General features: G+C 58.7%; 1 protein-coding gene across 1 annotated transcript in view; it reads left to right on the top strand.

Annotated features, from left to right (window-relative positions):
* The window catches only part of LOC147084836 (carbonic anhydrase-related protein 10-like), a 135,061-nt gene that overhangs the window by 93,809 nt on the left and 23,752 nt on the right, over positions 1–17,500 (top strand). Inside the window, exon 5 of the mRNA XM_085979343.1 lies at positions 13,919–14,014. Within this exon, the coding sequence (XP_085835469.1) occupies positions 13,919–14,014 (96 nt within the window). The remainder of the gene's footprint in view (positions 1–13,918; positions 14,015–17,500) is intronic.

The following is a 17,500-nucleotide window of genomic DNA, read 5'->3' as shown; positions in this document are numbered from 1 at the left end:
TCCCCATATCCCTCAACCCCACCTACCCACCTTCTCCCCATATCCCCCAACCCCACCTACTCACCTTCTCCCCATATCCCCCAACCCCACCCACCCACCTTCTCCCCATATCCCTCAACCCCACCGAACCACCTTCTCCCCATATCCCTCAACCCCACCTACTCACCCACCTTCTCCCCATATCCCTCAACACCACCTACCCACCTTCTCCCCATATCCCCAAACCCAGCTACCCACCTTCTCCCCATCTCCCCCAAACCCACCTACCCACCTTCTCCCCATCTCCCCCAAACCCACCTACCCACCTTCTCCCCATATCCCCAAACCCACCTACCCACCTTCTCCCGATATCCCTCAAACCCACCTACCCACCTTCTCCCCACCTCCCCCAAACCCACCTACCCACCTTCTCCCTATATCCCTCAAGCCCACCTACTCACCTTCTCCCCATATCCCTCAACCCCACCTACCCACCTTCTCCCCATATCCCCCAACCCCACCTACCCACCTTCTCCCCATATCCCTCAACCCCACCTACCCACCTTCCCCCCATCTCCCCCAAACCCACCTACCCACCTTCTCCCCATATCCCTCAACCCCACCTACTCACCTTCTCCCCATATCCCTCAACCCCACCTACCCACCTTCTCCCCATATCCCAAACCCCACCTACCCACCTTCTCCCCAAATGCCCCAACCCCACCTACCCACCTTCTCCCCATATCCCCCAACCCCACCTACCCACCTTCTCCCCATATCCCCAACCCCACCTACCCACCTTCTCCCCATATCCCTCAACCCCACCTACCCACCTTCTCCCCATATCCCTCAACCCCACCTACCCACCTTCTCCCCATCTCCCACAAACCCACCTACCCACCTTCTCCCCATATCCCTCAACCCCACCTACCCACCTTCTCCCCATCTCCCCCAAACCCACCTACCCACCTTCTCCCCATATCCCTCAACCCCTCCTACCCACCTTCTCCCCATATCCCCCAACCCCACCTACTCACCTTCTCCCCATATCCCCCAACCACACCTACTCACCTTCTCCCCATATCCCCCAACCCCACCTACCCACCTTCTCCCCATATCCCCAACCCCACCTACCCACCTTCTCCCCATATCCCCCAACCCCACCTACCCACCTTCTCCCCATATCCCCCAACCCCACCTACCCACCTTCTCCCCATATCCCTCAAACCCACCTACCCACCTTCTCCCCATATCCCCCAACCCCACCTACCCACCACCTCCCCATATCCCCAACCCCATCTACCCATCTTCTCCCCATATCCCTCAACCCCACCTACTCACCTTCTCCCCATATCCCCCAACCCCACCTACCCATCTTCTCCCCATATCCCCCAACCCCACCTACCCACCTTCTCCCCATATCCCTCAGCCCCACCTACTCACCTTCTCCCCATATCCCTCAACCCCACCGACCCACCTTCTCCCCATATCCCTCAACCCCACCGACCCACCTTCTCCCCATATCCCCCAACCCCACCTACCCACATTCTCCCCATATCCCCCAACCCCACCTACCCACCTTCTACCCATATCCCCCAACCCCACCTACTCACCTTCTCCGCATATCCCCCAACCCCACCTACCCATCTTCTCCCCATATCCCCCAACCCCACCTACCCACCTTCTCCCCATATCCCTCAGCCCCACCTACCCACCTTCTCCCCATATCCCTCAGCCCCACCTACCCACCTTCTCCCCATATCCCCAACCCCACCTACCCATCTTCTCCCCATATCCCTCAGCCCCACCTACTCACATTCTCCCCATATCCCCAACCCCACCTACCCACCTTCTCCCCATATCCCCCAACCCCACCTACCCATCTTCTCCCCAAATCCCCAACCCCATCTACCCACCTTCTCCCCATATCCCTCAACCCCACCGAACCACCTTCTCCCCATATCCCTCAACCCCACCTACTCACCCACCTTCTCCCCATATCCCTCAACCCCACCTACTCACATTCTCCCCATATCCCCAACGCCGCCTACCCACATTCTCCCCATATCCCCAACCCCACCTACCCACCTTCTCCCCATATCCCTCAACCCCACCTACCCTCCTTCTCCCCATATCCCTCAACCCCACCTACCCACCTTCTCCCCATATCCCCCAACCCCACCTACACACCTTCTCCCCATATCCCCCAACCCCACCTACCCACCTTCTCCCCATATCCCTCAACCCCACCTACCCACCTTCTCCCCATATCCCTCAGCCCCGCCTACTCACATTCTCCCCATATCCGTCAACCCCACGGACCCACCTTCTCCTCTTATCCCCAACACCACCGAACCACCTTCTCCCCATATCCCTCAACCCCACCTACTCACCCACCTTCTCCCCATATCCCTCAACCCCACCTACTCACCCACCTTCTGCCCATATCCCCAACGCCACCTACCCACATTCTCCCCATATCCCCAACCCCACCTACCCACCTTCTCCCCATATCCCTCAACCCCACCTACCCTCCTTCTCCCCATATCCCCAACCCCACCTACCCACCTTCTCCCCATATCCCCAACCCCACCTACCCAACTTCTCCCCATATCCCCCAACCCCACCTACCCATCTTCTCCCCATATCCCCCAACCCCACCTACCCACCTTCTCCCGATATCCCCCAACCCCACCTACCCACCTTCTCCCGATATCCCTTAACCCCACCAACCCACCTTCTCCCCATATCCCCAACCCCACCTACCCAGCTTCCCCCCATATCCCCAAACCCACCCACCCACCTTCGCCCCATATCCCCAACCCCACCTACTCACCTTCTCCCCATATCCCCAACCCCACCTACCCACCTTCTCCCCATATCCCCCAACCCCACTTACCCACCTTCTCCCCATATCCCCAACCCCAACTACCCACCTTCTCCCCATATCCCTCAACCCCACCTATCCACCTTCTCCCCATATCCCCAACCCCACCTACCCACCTTCTCCCCATATCCCCCAACCCCACCTACCCACCTTCTCCCATATCCCCAACACCACCTACCCACCTTCTCCCCATATCCCTCAACCCCACCTACCCACCTTCTCCCCATATCCCCAACTCCACCTACCCACCTTCTCCCCATATCCCCAACACACCTACCCACCTTCTCCCCATATCCATCAATCCCAACTACCCACCTTCTCCCCATATCCCCAACCCCACCTACTCACCTTCTCCCCATATCCCCCAACCCCACCTACCCACCTTCTCCCCATATCACAAACCCCACCTACCCACCTTCTCCCCATATCCCCCAACCCCACCTACCCACCTTCTCCCCATATCCCCACCCCCACCTACCCACCTTCTCCCCATATCCCCAACCCCACCTACCCACCTTCTCCCCATATCCCTGAACCCCACCTACTCACCTTCTCCCCATATCCCCAACACAACCTACCCACCTTCTCCCCATATCCCCAACCCCACCTACCCACCTTCTCCCCATATCCCCAACTCCACCTACCCACCTTCTCCCCATATCCCCAACCCCACCTACCCACCTTCTCCCCATATCCCCAACCCCACCTACTCACCTTCTCCCCATATCGCCCAACCCCACCTACCCACCTTCTCCCCATATCGCCCAACCCCACCGACCCACCTTCTCCCCATATCCCTCAAACCCACCGACCCACCTTCTCCCCATATCCCCAAACCCACCCACCCACCTCCTCCCCATATCCCCCAACCCCACCAACCCACCTTCTCCCCATATCCCCAACCCCACCTACCCACCTTCACCCCATATCCCCCAACCCACCTACCCACCTTCTCCCCATAACCCCAACCCCACCTACCCACCTTCTCCCCATATCCCCAACCCCCCCCCCCACCCACCTTCTCCCCATATCCCCAACCCCACCGACCCACCTCTCCCCATATCCCCAACCCCACCTACCCACCTTCTCCCCATATCCCCAACCCCACCTACCCACCTTCACCCCATATCCCCAACCCCACCTACCCACATTCTCCCCATATCCCCAACCCCCCACCTACCCACCTTCTCCCCATATCCCCAACCCCACCTACCCACCTCACCCCATATCCCCAACCCCACCTACCCACCTTCTCCCCATATCCCTCACCCCACACACCCACCTTCTCCCCATATCCCTCAACCCCACCGACCCACCTCTCCCCATATCCCCCAACCCCACCTACCCACCTCTCCCCATATCCCTCAACCCCACCTACTCACCCACCTTCTGCCCAACCCCAACCCACCTACCCACCTCCCCCAAACCCCAACCCCACCTACCCACCTTCTCCCATATCCCCCAACCCCACCTACCCACCTCTCCCCATATCCCCCCAACCCCACCCACCCACCTTCTCCCCATATCCACTCAACCCCACCTACCCACCTTCTCCCCATAACCCCCAACCCCCACCTACTCACCTTCTCCCCATATCCCCCAACCCCACCCACCCACCTTCTCCCCATATCCCTCAACCCCACCGAACCACCTTCTCCCCATATCCCTCAACCCCACCTACTCACCTCTCCCCATATCCCTCAACCCCACCTACCCACCTTCCCCCCATCTCCCCCAAAACCCACCTACCCACCTTCTCCCCATATCCCTCAACCCCACCTACTCACCTTCTCCCCATATCCCTCAACCCCACCTACCCACCTCTCCCCATATCCCAAACCCCACCTACCCACCTTCTCCCCATATGCCCCAACCCCACCTACCCACCTTCTCCCCATATCCCCCAACCCCACCTACCACCTTCTCCCCATATCCCCAACCCCCACCTACCCACCTTCTCCCCATATCCCTCAACCCCACCTACCCACCTTCTCCCCATATCCCTCAACCCCACCTACCCCACCTTCTCCCCATCTCCCACAAACCCACCTACCCACCTTCTCCCCATATCCCTCAACCCCACCTACCCCCCCTTCTCCCCATATCCCCCAACCCCACCTACTCACCTTCTCCCCATATCCCCCAACCACACCTACTCACCTTCTCCCCATATCCCCCAACCCCCACCTACCCACCTTCTCCCCATATCCCCAACCCCACCTACCCACCTTCTCCCCATATCCCCCAACCCCACCTACCCACCTTCTCCCATATCCCCCAACCCCACCTACCCACCTTCTCCCCATATCCCTCAAACCCACCTACCCACCTTCTCCCATATCCCCCAACCCCCACCTACCCACCACCTCCCCATATCCCCAACCCCACCTACCCATCTTCTCCCCATATCCCGCAACCACACCTACCCATCTTCTCCCCATATCCCTCAGCCCCACCTACCCACCTTCTCCCCATATCCCTCAACCCCACCTACTCACCTTCTCCCCATATCCCCCAACCCCCACCTACCCATCTTCTCCCCATATCCCCCAACCCCACCTACCCACCTTCTCCCCATATCCCTCAGCCCCACCTACTCACCTTCTCCCCATATCCCTCAACCCCACCGACCCACCTTCTCCCCATATCCCTCAACCCCACCGACCCACCTTCTCCCCATATCCCCCAACCCCACCTACCCACCTTCTCCCCATATCCCTCAACCCCACCTACCCACCTTCTACCCATATCCCCCAACCCCACCTACTCACCTTCTCCGCATATCCCCCAACCCCACCTACCCATCTTCTCCCATATCCCCCAACCCCACCTACCCACCTTCTCCCCATATCCCTCAGCCCCACCTACCCACCTTCTCCCCATATCCCTCAGCCCCACCTACCCACCTTCTCCCCATATCCCCCAACCCCACCTACCCATCTTCTCCCCATATCCCTCAGCCCCACCTACTCACATTCTCCCCATATCCCCAACCCCACCTACCCACCTTCTCCCCATATCCCCCAACCCCACCTACCCATCTTCTCCCCAAATCCCCAACCCCATCTACCCACCTTCTCCCCATATCCCTCAACCCCACCGAACCACCTTCTCCCCATATCCCTCAACCCCACCTACTCACCCCACCTTCTCCCCATATCCCTCAACCCCACCTACTCACATTCTCCCCATATCCCCAACGCCGCCTACCCACATTCTCCCCATATCCCCAACCCCACCTACCCACCTTCTCCCCATATCCCTCAACCCCACCTACCCTCCTTCTCCCCATATCCCTCAACCCCACCTACCCACCTTCTCCCCATATCCCCCAACCCCACCTACACACCTTCTCCCCCATATCCCCCAACCCCACCTACCCACCTTCTCCCCATATCCCTCAACCCCACCTACCCACCTTCTCCCCATATCCCTCAGCCCCGCCTACTCACATTCTCCCCATATCCGTCAACCCCACGGACCCACCTTCTCCCCATATCCCCAACACCACCGAACCACCTTCTCCCCATATCCCTCAACCCCACCTACTCACCCACCTTCTCCCCAAATCCCTCAACCCCCACCAACTCACCACCACCTCCCCCATATCCCCAACCCACCTACCCACATTCCATCCCCATATCCCCAACCCCACCTACCCACCTTCTCCCCATATCCCTCAACCCCACCTACCCTCCTTCTCCCCATATCCCCAACCCCCACCTACCCACCTTCTCCCCATATCCCCAACCCCCACCTACCCAACTCTCCCCATATCCCCCAACCCCACCAACCCATCTTCTCCCCATATCCCCCAATCCCACCTACCCACCTTCTCCCGATATCCCCCAACCCCAACCCTACCCACCACCTCTCCCATATCCCCCAACCCCACTTACCCACCTTCTCCCCATATCCCCAACCCCAACTACCCACCTCTCCCCATATCCCACAACCCCACCTATCCACCTTCTCCCCATATCCCCAACCCCACCTACCCACCTTCTCCCCATATCCCCCAACCCCACCTACCACACCTTCTCCCCATATCCCCCAACACCACCTACCCACCTCTCCCCCATATCCCTCAACCCCACCTACCCACCTTCTCCCCATATCCCCAACTCCACCTACCCACCTTCTCCCCATATCCCCAACACACCTACCCACCTTCTCCCCCATATCCATCAATCCCAACTACCCACCTTCTCCCCAAATCCCCAACCCCACCCTACTCACCTTCTCCCCATATCCCCCAACCCCACCTACCCAACTTCTCCCCATATCACAAACCCCACCTACCCACCTTCTCCCCATATCCCCTAACCCCACCTACCCACCTTCTCCCCATATCCCCAACCCCACCTACCCACCTTCTCCCCATATCCCCAACCCCACCTACCCACCTTCTTCCCATATCCCTGAACCCCACCTTCTCACCTTCTCCCCATATCCCCAACACAACCTACCCACCTTCTCCCCATATCCCCAACCCCACCTACCCACCTTCTCCCCATATCCCCAACTCCACCTACCCACCTTCTCCCCATATCCCCAACCCCACCTACCCACCTTCTCCCCATATCCCCCAACCCCACCTACCCACCTTCTCCCCATATCCCCCAACCCCACCTACCCACCTTCTCCCCATATCCCTCAACCCCACGCACCCACCTTCTCCCCATATCCCTCAACCCCACCTACTCACCCACCTTCTGCCCATATCCCCAACGCCGCCTACCCACATTCTCCCCATATCCCCAACCCCACCTACCCACCTTCTCCCCATATCCCTCAACCCCACCTACCCTCCTTCTCCCCATATCCCCAACCCCACCTACCCACCTTCTCCCCATATCCCCAACTCCACCTACCCACCTTCTCCCCATATCCCCAACACACCTACCCCACCTTCTCCCCATATCCATCAATCCCAACTACCCACCTTCTCCCCATATCCCCAACCCCACCTACTCACCTTCTCCCCATAACCCCCAACCCCACCTACCCACCTTCTCCCCATATCACAAACCCCACCTACCCACCTTCTCCCCATATCCCCCAACCCCACCTACCCACCTTCTCCCCATATCCCCAACCCCACCTACCCACCTTCTCCCCATATCCCCAACCCCACCTACCCACCTTCTCCCCATATCCCTGAACCCCACCTACTCACCTTCTCCCCATATCCCCAACACAACCTACCCACCTTCTCCCCATATCCCCAACCCCACCTACCCACCTTCTCCCCATATCCCCAACTCCACCTACCCACCTTCTCCCCATATCCCCAACCCCACCTACCCACCTTCTCCCCATATCCCCCAACCCCACCTACCCACCTTCTCCCCATATCCCCAACCCCACCTACCCACCTTCTCCCCATAACCCTCAACCCCACCTACCCACCTTCTCCCCATATCCCCCAACCCCAACTACCCACCTTCTCCCCATATCCCCCAACCCCACCTACCCACCTTCTCCCCATATCCCCAACCCCACCTACCCACCTTCTCCCCATATCCCCAACTCCACCGACCCACCTTCTCCCCATATCCCCAACCCCACCTACCCACCTTCTCCCCACATCCCCCAAACCCACCTACCCACCTTCTCCCCATATCCCCAACCCCACCGACCCACCTTCTCCCCATATCCCCCAACCCCACCCACCCACCTTCTCCCCATATCCCCAACCCCACCTACGCACCTTCTCCCCATATCCCTCAACCCCACCCACCCACCTTCTCCCCATATCCCCAACCCCACCTACCCACCTTCTCCCCATATCCCCCAACCCCACCTACCCACCTTCTCCCCATATCCCTCAACCCCACGCACCCACCTTCTCCCCATATCCCTCAACCCCACCCACCCACCTTCTCCCCATATCCCTCAACCCCACCTACCTACCCTCTCCCCATATCCCCAACCCCACCCACACACCTTCTCCCCATATCCCCCAACCCCACCCACCCACCTTCTCCCCATATCCCCAATCCCACCTACCCACCTTCTCCCCATATCCCTCAACCCCACCCACCCACCTTCTCCCCCTATCCCCAACCCCACCTACCCACCTTCTCCCCATATCCCTCAACCCCACCCACCCACCTTCTCCCCCTATCCCCAACCCCACCGACCCACCTTCTCCCCATATCCCCCAACCCCACCTACCCACCTTCTCCCCATATCGCCCAACCCCACCTACCCACCTTCTCCCCATATCCCCAACCCCACCTACCCACCTTCTCCCCATATCCCCCAACCCCACCTGCCCACCTTCTCCCCATATCCCCCAACCCCACCTACCCACCTTCTCCCCATATCCCCAACCCCACCTACCCACCTTCTCCCCATATCCCCAACCCCACCCACCCACCTTCTCCCCATATCCCCAACCCCACCTACCCACCTTCTCCCCATATCCCCAACCCCACCTACCCACCTTCTCCCCATATCCCCAACCCCACCTACCCACCTTCTCCCCATATCCCCAACCCCACCTACCCACCTTCTCCCCATATCCCCCAACCCCACCTGCCCACCTTCTCCCCATATCCCCCAACCCCACCTGCCCACCTTCTCCCCATATCCCCTACCCCACCTGCCCACCTTCTCCCCATATCCCCAACCCCACCCACCCACCTTCTCCCCTTATCCCTCAACCCCACCTACCCACCTTCTCCCCATATCCCCAACCCCACCTACCCACCTTCTCCCTATATCGCTCAACCCCACCTACCCACCTTCTCCCCATATCGTTCAACCACACCTCCCCACCTTCTCCCCATATCCCTTAATCCCACCCACCCACCTTCTCCCCATATCCTTCAATTCAAGATTTACAGCCTGAATGTAAATGGGGAGAGGTGGGTGAGAGGGTTAATCCCCCTCCGATAGGGAACAGGCTGCCCCGGTGTCTGAGTGTAAACGGGGAGAGGTGGGTGAGAGGGTTAATCCCCCTCGGATAGGGAACAGGCTGCCCCGGTGTCTGAGTGTAAATGGGGAGAGGTGGGTGAGCGGGTTAATCCCCCTCCGATAGGGAACAGGCTGCCCCGGGGCCTGACTGTAAATGGGGAGAGGTGAGTGAGAGGGTCAATCCCCCTCCGATAGGGAACAAGCTGCCCCGGTGTCGGAGTGTAAATGGGGAGAGGTGGGTGAGAGGGTTAATCCCCCTCCGATAGGGAACAGGCTGCCCCGGTGTCGGAGTGTAAATGGGGAGAGGTGGGTGAGAGGGTTAATCCCCTCCGATAGGGAACAGGCTGCCCCGGTGTCTGAGTGTAAATGGGGAGAGGTGGGTGAGAGGGTTAATCCCCTCCGATAGGGAACAGGCTGCCCCGGTGTCTGAGTGTAAATGGGGAGAGGTGGATGAAAGGGTTAATCCCCCTCCGATAGGGAACAGGCTGCCCCGGTGTCTGAGTGTAAATGGGGAGAGGTGGGTGAGAGGGTTAATCCCACTCCTATAGGGAACAGGCTGCCCCGGTGTCTGAGTGTAAACGGGGAGAGATGGGTGAGAGGGTTAATCCCGTCCGATAGGGAACAGGCTGCCCCGGTGTCTGAGTGTAAATGGGGAGAGGTGGGTGAGAGGGTTAATCCCCCTCCGATAGGGAACAGGCTGCCCGGTGTCTGAGTGTAAATGGGGAGAGGTGGGTGAGAGGGTTAATCACCCTCCGATAGGGAACAGGCTGCCCCGGTGTCTGAGTGTAAATGGGGAGAGGTGGGTGAGAGGGTTAATCCCCGTCCGATAGGGAACAGGCTGCCCCGGTGTCTGAGTGTAAATGGGGAGAGGTGGGTGAGCGGGTTAATCCCCCTCGGATAGGGAACAGGCTGCCCCGGTGTCTGACTGTAAATGGGGAGAGGTGAGTGAGAGGGTCAATCCCCCTCCGATAGGGAACAAGCTGCCCGGTGTCTGAGTGTAAATGGGGAGAGGTGGGTGAGAGGGTTAATCCCCTCCGATAGGGAACAGGCTGCCCCGGTGTCGGAGTGTAAATGGGGAGAGGTGGGTGAGAGGGTTAATCCCCTCTGATCGGGAACAGGCTGCCCCGGTGTCTGACTGTAAATGGGGAGAGGTGAGTGAGAGGGTCAATCCCCCTCCGATAGGGAACAAGCTGCCCGGTGTCTGAGTGTAAATGGGGAGAGGTGGGTGAGAGGGTTAATCCCCTCCGATAGGGAACAGGCTGCCCCGGTGTCGGAGTGTAAATGGGGAGAGGTGGGTGAGAGGGTTAATCCCCTCTGATCGGGAACAGGTTGCCCCGGTGTCTGAGTGTAAATGGGGAGAGGTGGGTGAGAGGGTTAATCCCCTCCGATAGGGAACAGGCTGCCCCGGTGTCTGAGTGTAAGTGGGGAGAGGTGGGTGAGAGGGTTAATCCCCCTCCGATAGGGAACAGGCTGCGCCGGTGTCTGAGTGTAAATGGGGAGAGGTGGGTGAGCGGGTTAATCCCCCTCGGATAGGGAACAGGCTGCCCCGGTGTCTGACTGTAAATGGGGAGAGGTGAGTGAGAGGGTCAATCCCCCTCCGATAGGGAACAAGCTGCCCGGTGTCTGAGTGTAAATGGGGAGAGGTGGGTGAGAGGGTTAATCCCCTCCGATAGGGAACAGGCTGCCCCGGTGTCGGAGTGTAAATGGGGAGAGGTGGGTGAGAGGGTTAATCCCCTCTGATCGGGAACAGGCTGCCCCGGTGTCTGACTGTAAATGGGGAGAGGTGAGTGAGAGGGTCAATCCCCCTCCGATAGGGAACAAGCTGCCCGGTGTCTGAGTGTAAATGGGGAGAGGTGGGTGAGAGGGTTAATCCCCTCCGATAGGGAACAGGCTGCCCCGGTGTCGGAGTGTAAATGGGGAGAGGTGGGTGAGAGGGTTAATCCCCTCTGATCGGGAACAGGTTGCCCCGGTGTCTGAGTGTAAATGGGGAGAGGTGGGTGAGAGGGTTAATCCCCTCCGATAGGGAACAGGCTGCCCCGGTGTCTGAGTGTAAGTGGGGAGAGGTGGGTGAGAGGGTTAATCCCCCTCCGATAGGGAACAGGCTGCGCCGGTGTCTGAGTGTAAATGGGGAGAGGTTGGTGAGCGGGTTAATCCCCCTCAGATAGGGAACAGGCTGCCCCGGTGTCTGAGTGTAAATGGGGAGAGGTGGGTGAGAGGGTTAATCCCCCTCCGATAGGGAACAGGCTGCCCCAGTGTCTGAGTGTAAATGGGGAGAGGTGGGTGAGAGGGTTAAGCCCCCTCCGATAGGGAACAGGCTGCCCCGGTGTCTGAGTGTAAATGGGGAGAGGTGGGTGAGAGGGTTAATCCCCCTCCGATAGGGAACAAGCTGCCCGGTGTCTGAGTGTAAATGGGGAGAGGTGGGTGAGAGGGTTAAGCCCCCTCCGATAGGGAACAGGCTGCCCCGGTGTCTGAGTGTAAATGGGGAGAGGTGGGTGAGAGGGTTAATCCCCCTCCGATAGGGAACAGGCTGCCCCGGTGTCTGAGTGTAAATGGGGAGTGGTGGGTGAGAGGGTTAATCCCCCTCCGATAGGGAACAGGCTGTCACTGTGTCTGAGTGTAAATGGGGAGAGGTGGGTGAGAGGTTTAATCACCCTCCGATAGAGATCAGGCTGCCCCGGTGTCTGAGTGTAAATGGGGAGAGGTGGGTGAGAGGGTTAATCCCCCTCCGATAGGGAACAGGCTGCCCCGGTGTCGGAGTGTAAATGGGGAGAGGTGGGTGAGAGGGTTAATCCCCCTCCGATAGGGAACAGGCTGCCCCGGTGTCGGAGTGTAAATGGGGAGAGGTGGGTGAGAGGGTTAATCCCCCTCCGATAGGGAACAGGCTACGCCGGTGTCTGAGTGTAAATGGGGAGTGGTGGGTGAGAGGGTTAATCCCCCTCCGATAGGGAACAGGCTGTCACTGTGTCTGAGTGTAAATGGGGAGAGGTGGGTGAGAGGTTTAATCACCCTCCGATAGAGATCAGGCTGCCCCGGTGTCTGAGTGTAAATGGGGAGAGGTGGGTGAGAGGGTTAATCCCCCTCCGATAGGGAACAGGCTGCCCCGGTGTCGGAGTGTAAATGGGGAGAGGTGGGTGAGAGGGTTAATCCCCCTCCGATAGGGAACAGGCTGCCCCGGTGTCGGAGTGTAAATGGGGAGAGGTGGGTGAGAGGGTTAATCCCCGTCCAATAGGGAACAGGCTGCCCCGGTGTCGGAGTGTAAATGGGGAGAGGTGGGTGAGAGGGTTAATCCCCCTCCGATAGGGAACAGGCTGCCCCGGTGTCTGAGTGTAAATGGGGAGAGGTGGGTGAGAGGGTTAATCCTCCTCCGATAGGGTACAGGCTGCCCCGGTGTCTGAGTGTAAATGGGGAGAGGTGGGTGAGAGGGTTAATCCCCCTCCGATAGGGAACAAGCTGCCCGGTGTCTGAGTGTAAATGGGGAGAGGTGGGTGAGAGGGTTAAGCCCCCTCCGATAGGGAACAGGCTGCCCCAGTGTCTGAGTGTTAATGGGGAGTGGTGGGTGAGAAGGTTAATCCCCCTCCGATAGGGAACAGGCTGCCCCGGTGTCTGAGTGTAAATGGGGAGAGGTGGGTGAGAGGGTTAATCCCCTCCGATAGGGAACAGGCTGCCCCGGTGTCTGAGTGTCTATGGGGAGAGGTGGGTGAGAGGGTTAATCCCCCTCCGATAGGGAACAGGCTGCCCGGGTGTCTGAGTGTAAATGGGGAGAGGTGGGTGAGAGGGTTAATCCCCTCCGATAGGGAACAGGCTGCCCCGGTGTCTGAGTGTAAATGTGGAGAGGTGGGTGAGAGGGTTAATCCCCCTCCGATAGGGAACAGGCTGCCCGGGTGTCTGAGTGTAAATGGGGAGAGGTGGGTGAGAGGGTTAATCCCCCTCCGATAGGGAACAGGCTGCCCCGGTGTCTGAGTGTAAATGGGGAGAGGTGGGTGAGAGGGTTAACCCCCTCCGATAGGGAACAGGCTGCCCCGGTACTGAATTATTCTCTGTTAACAGATGTTTGGGCCTAAGTAGGAGTTGGAAGCCTGTTTGAGGTCAGAGGTCATTCTAATAATAATACCGTCCCTCTTTGCCCAGGTGCAGCTAATACATTATAACCTCGAGCTTTATAATAATGTGTCGGAAGCATCTCGGAACCCCAATGGGCTGTTGGTTATCTCCATCTTCATTAAGGTAAATATCAGCCGTTCATCCTGCCTTCATATTTTCCTCCAGCTCTCCGCCATTTTGTGTCCCAGTTTAACTCAGGCCGTCCCACACTCTGTGCATTCGAGCCACCCACTCCACAGACATGAGCCCCAAAATCCAGGCCCACACTCCCCAGTGCCAGTACTGACGGAGCGCTGCGCTGTCGGAGGTAGATATATATACTCCAGGACTCGAGCCCCAAAATCCAGGCCCACACTCCCCGGTGCCAGTACTGAGGGAACGCCGCACTGTCGGAGGTAGATGTATATACTCTAGGACTCGAGCCCCATAATCCAGGCCCACACTCCCCGGTGCCAGTACTGAGGGAGCGCTGCACTGTCGGAGGTAAATGTATATACTCTAGGACTCGAGCCCCATAATCCAGGCCCACACTCCCCGCTGCCAGTACTGAGGGAGCGCTGCACTGTCGGAGGTAGATGTATATACTCTAGGACTCGAGCCCCATAATCCAGGCCCACACTCCCCGGTGCCAGTACTGAGGGAGTGCTGCACTGTCGGAGGTAGATGTATTTACTCCAGGACTTGAGCTCCATAATCCAGGCCGACACTCCCCAGTGCCAGTACTGAGGGAGCGCTGCACTGTCGGAGGTAGATGTATATACTCTAGGACTCGAGCTCCATAATCCAGGCCCACACTCCCCGGTGCCAGTACTGAGGGAGCGCTGCACTGTCGGAGGTAGACGTATATGCTCTAGGACTCGAGCTCCATAATCCAGGCCCACACTCCCCGGTGCCAGTACTGAGGGAGCGCTGCACTGTCAGAGGTAGATGTATATACTCTAGGACTCGAGCCCCATAATCCAGGCCCACACTCCCTGGTGCCAGTACTGAGGGAGCGCTGCACTGTCGGAGGTAGATGTATATACTCTAGGACTCGAGCCCCATAATCCAGGCCCACACTCCCTGGTGCCAGTACTGAGGGAGCGCTGCACTGTTGGAGGTAGATGTATATACTCTAGGACTCGAGCCCCATAATCCAGGCCCACACTCCCCGGTGCCAGTACTGAGGGAGCGCTGCACTGTCGGAGGTGGATGTATATACTCTAGGACTCGAGCCCCATAATCCAGGCTCACACTCCCCGGTGCCAGTACTGAGGGAGTGCTGCACTGTCGGAGGTAGATGTATATACTCTAGGACTCGAGCTCCATAATCCAGGCTCACACTCTCCGGTGCCAGTACTGAGGGAGCGCTGCACTGTCGGAGGTAGATGTATATACTCTAGGACTCGAGCCCCATAATCCAGGCCCACACTCCCCAGTGCCAGTACTGAGGGAGTGCTGCACTGTCGGAGGTAGATGTATATACTCTAGGACTCGAGCCCCATAATCCAGGCCCACACTCCCCAGTGCCAGTACTGGGGGAGCGCTGCACTGTCGGAGGTAGATATATATACTATAGGACTCGAGCCCCATAATCCAGGCCCCCACTCCCCGGTGCCAGTACTGAGGGAGTGCTGCACTGTCGGAGGTAGATGTATATACTCTAGGACTCGAGCTCCATAATCCAGGCCGACACTCCCCGGTGCCAGTACTGAGGGAGTGCTGCACTGTCGGAGGTAGATGTATATACTCTAGGAATCAAACCCCATAATCCAGGCCCACACTCCCCGGTGCCAGTACTGAGGGAGCGCTGCACTGTCGGAGGTAGATGTATATACTCTAGGACTCGAGCCCCATAATCCAGGCCCACACTCCCCGGTGCCAGTACTGAGGGAGCGCTGCACTGTCGGAGGTAGATGTATATACTCTTGGACTCGAGCCCCATAATCCAGGCCCACACTCCTCGGTGCCAGTACTGAGGGAGTGCTGCACTGTCGGAGGTAGATGTATATACTCTAGGACTCGAGCCCCATAATCCAGGCCCACACTCCCCGGTGCCAGTACTGAGGGAGCGCTGCACTGTCGGAGGTAGATGTATATACTCTAGGACTCGAGCCCCATAATCCAGGCCCACACTCCCCGGTGCCAGTACTGAGGGAGTGCTGCGCTGTCGGAGGTAGATGTATATACTCTAGGACTCGAGCCCCATAATCCAGACCCACACTCCCCGGTGCCAGTACTGAGGGAGCGCTGCACTGTCAGAGGTAGATGTATATACTCTAGGACTCGAGCCCCATAATCCAGGCCCACACTCCCCGGTGCCAGTACTGAGGGAGTGCTGCACTGTCGGAGGTAGATGTATATACTCTAGGACTTGAGCCCCATAATCCAGGCCCACACTCCCCGGTGCCAGTACTGAGGGAGCGCTGCACTGTCGGAGGTAGATGTATATACTTTAGGGCTCGAGCCCCATAATCCAGGCCCACACTCCCCGGTGCCAGTACTGAGGGAGCGCTGCACTGTCGGAGGTAGATGTATATACTCTAGGACTCGAGCCCCATAATCCAGGCCCACACTCCCCGGTGCCAGTACTGAGGGAGCGCTGCACTGTCGGAGGTAGATGTATATACTCTAGGACTCGAACCCCATAATCCAGGCCCACACTCCCCGGTGCCAGTACTGAGGGAGCGCTGCACTGTCGGAGGTAGATGTATATACTCTAGGACTCGAGCCCCATAATCCAGGCCCACACTCCCTGGTGCCAGTACTGAGGGAGCGCTGCACTGTCGGAGGTAGATGTATATACTCTAGGACTCGAGCCCCATAATCCAGGCCCACACTCCCCGGTGCCAGTACTGAGGGAGCGCTGCACTGTCGGAGGTAGATGTATATACTCTAGGACTCGAGCCCCATAATCCAGGCCCACACGCCCCGGTGCCAGTACTGAGGGAGCGCTGCACTGTCGGAGGTAGATGTATATACTCTAGGACTCGAGCTCCATAATCCAGGCCCACACTCCCCGGTGCCAGTACTGAGGGAGCGCTGCACTGTCGGAGGTAGATGTATATACTCTAGGACTCGAGCCCCATAATCCAGGCCCACACTCCCGGTACCAGTACTGAGGGAGCGCTGCACTGTCGGAGGTAGATGTATATACTCTAGGACTCGACCCCATAATCCAGGCCCACACGCCCCGGTGCCAGTACTGAGGGAGCGCTGCACTGTCGGAGGTAGATGTATATACTCTAGGACTCGACCCCATAATCCAGGCCCACACTCCCCGGTGCCAGTACTGAGGGAGCGCTGCACTGTCGGAGGTAGATGTATATACTCTAGGACTCGAGCCCCATAATCCAGGCCCACACTCCCGGTACCAGTACTGAGGGAGCGCTGCACTGTCGGAGGTAGATGTATATACTCTAGGACTCGAGCCCCATAATCCAGGCCCACACTCCCCGGTGCCAGTACTGAGGGAGCGCTGCACTGTCGGAGGTAGATGTATATACTCTAGGACTCGAGCTCCATAATCCAGGCCCACACTCCCCGGTGCCAGTACTGAGGGAGCGCTGCACTGTCAGAGGTAGATGTATATACTCGAGGACTCGAGCTCCATAATCCAGGCCCACACTC

The sequence above is a fragment of the Somniosus microcephalus genome, unplaced genomic scaffold, assembly GCF_052327205.1.
Source record: "Somniosus microcephalus isolate GS21.2 unplaced genomic scaffold, FLI_Smic_1.0 unresolved_chr9, whole genome shotgun sequence".
Lineage (NCBI taxonomy): Eukaryota > Metazoa > Chordata > Chondrichthyes > Squaliformes > Somniosidae > Somniosus > Somniosus microcephalus.
This window is presented reverse-complemented; position numbering and strand designations above follow the sequence as displayed.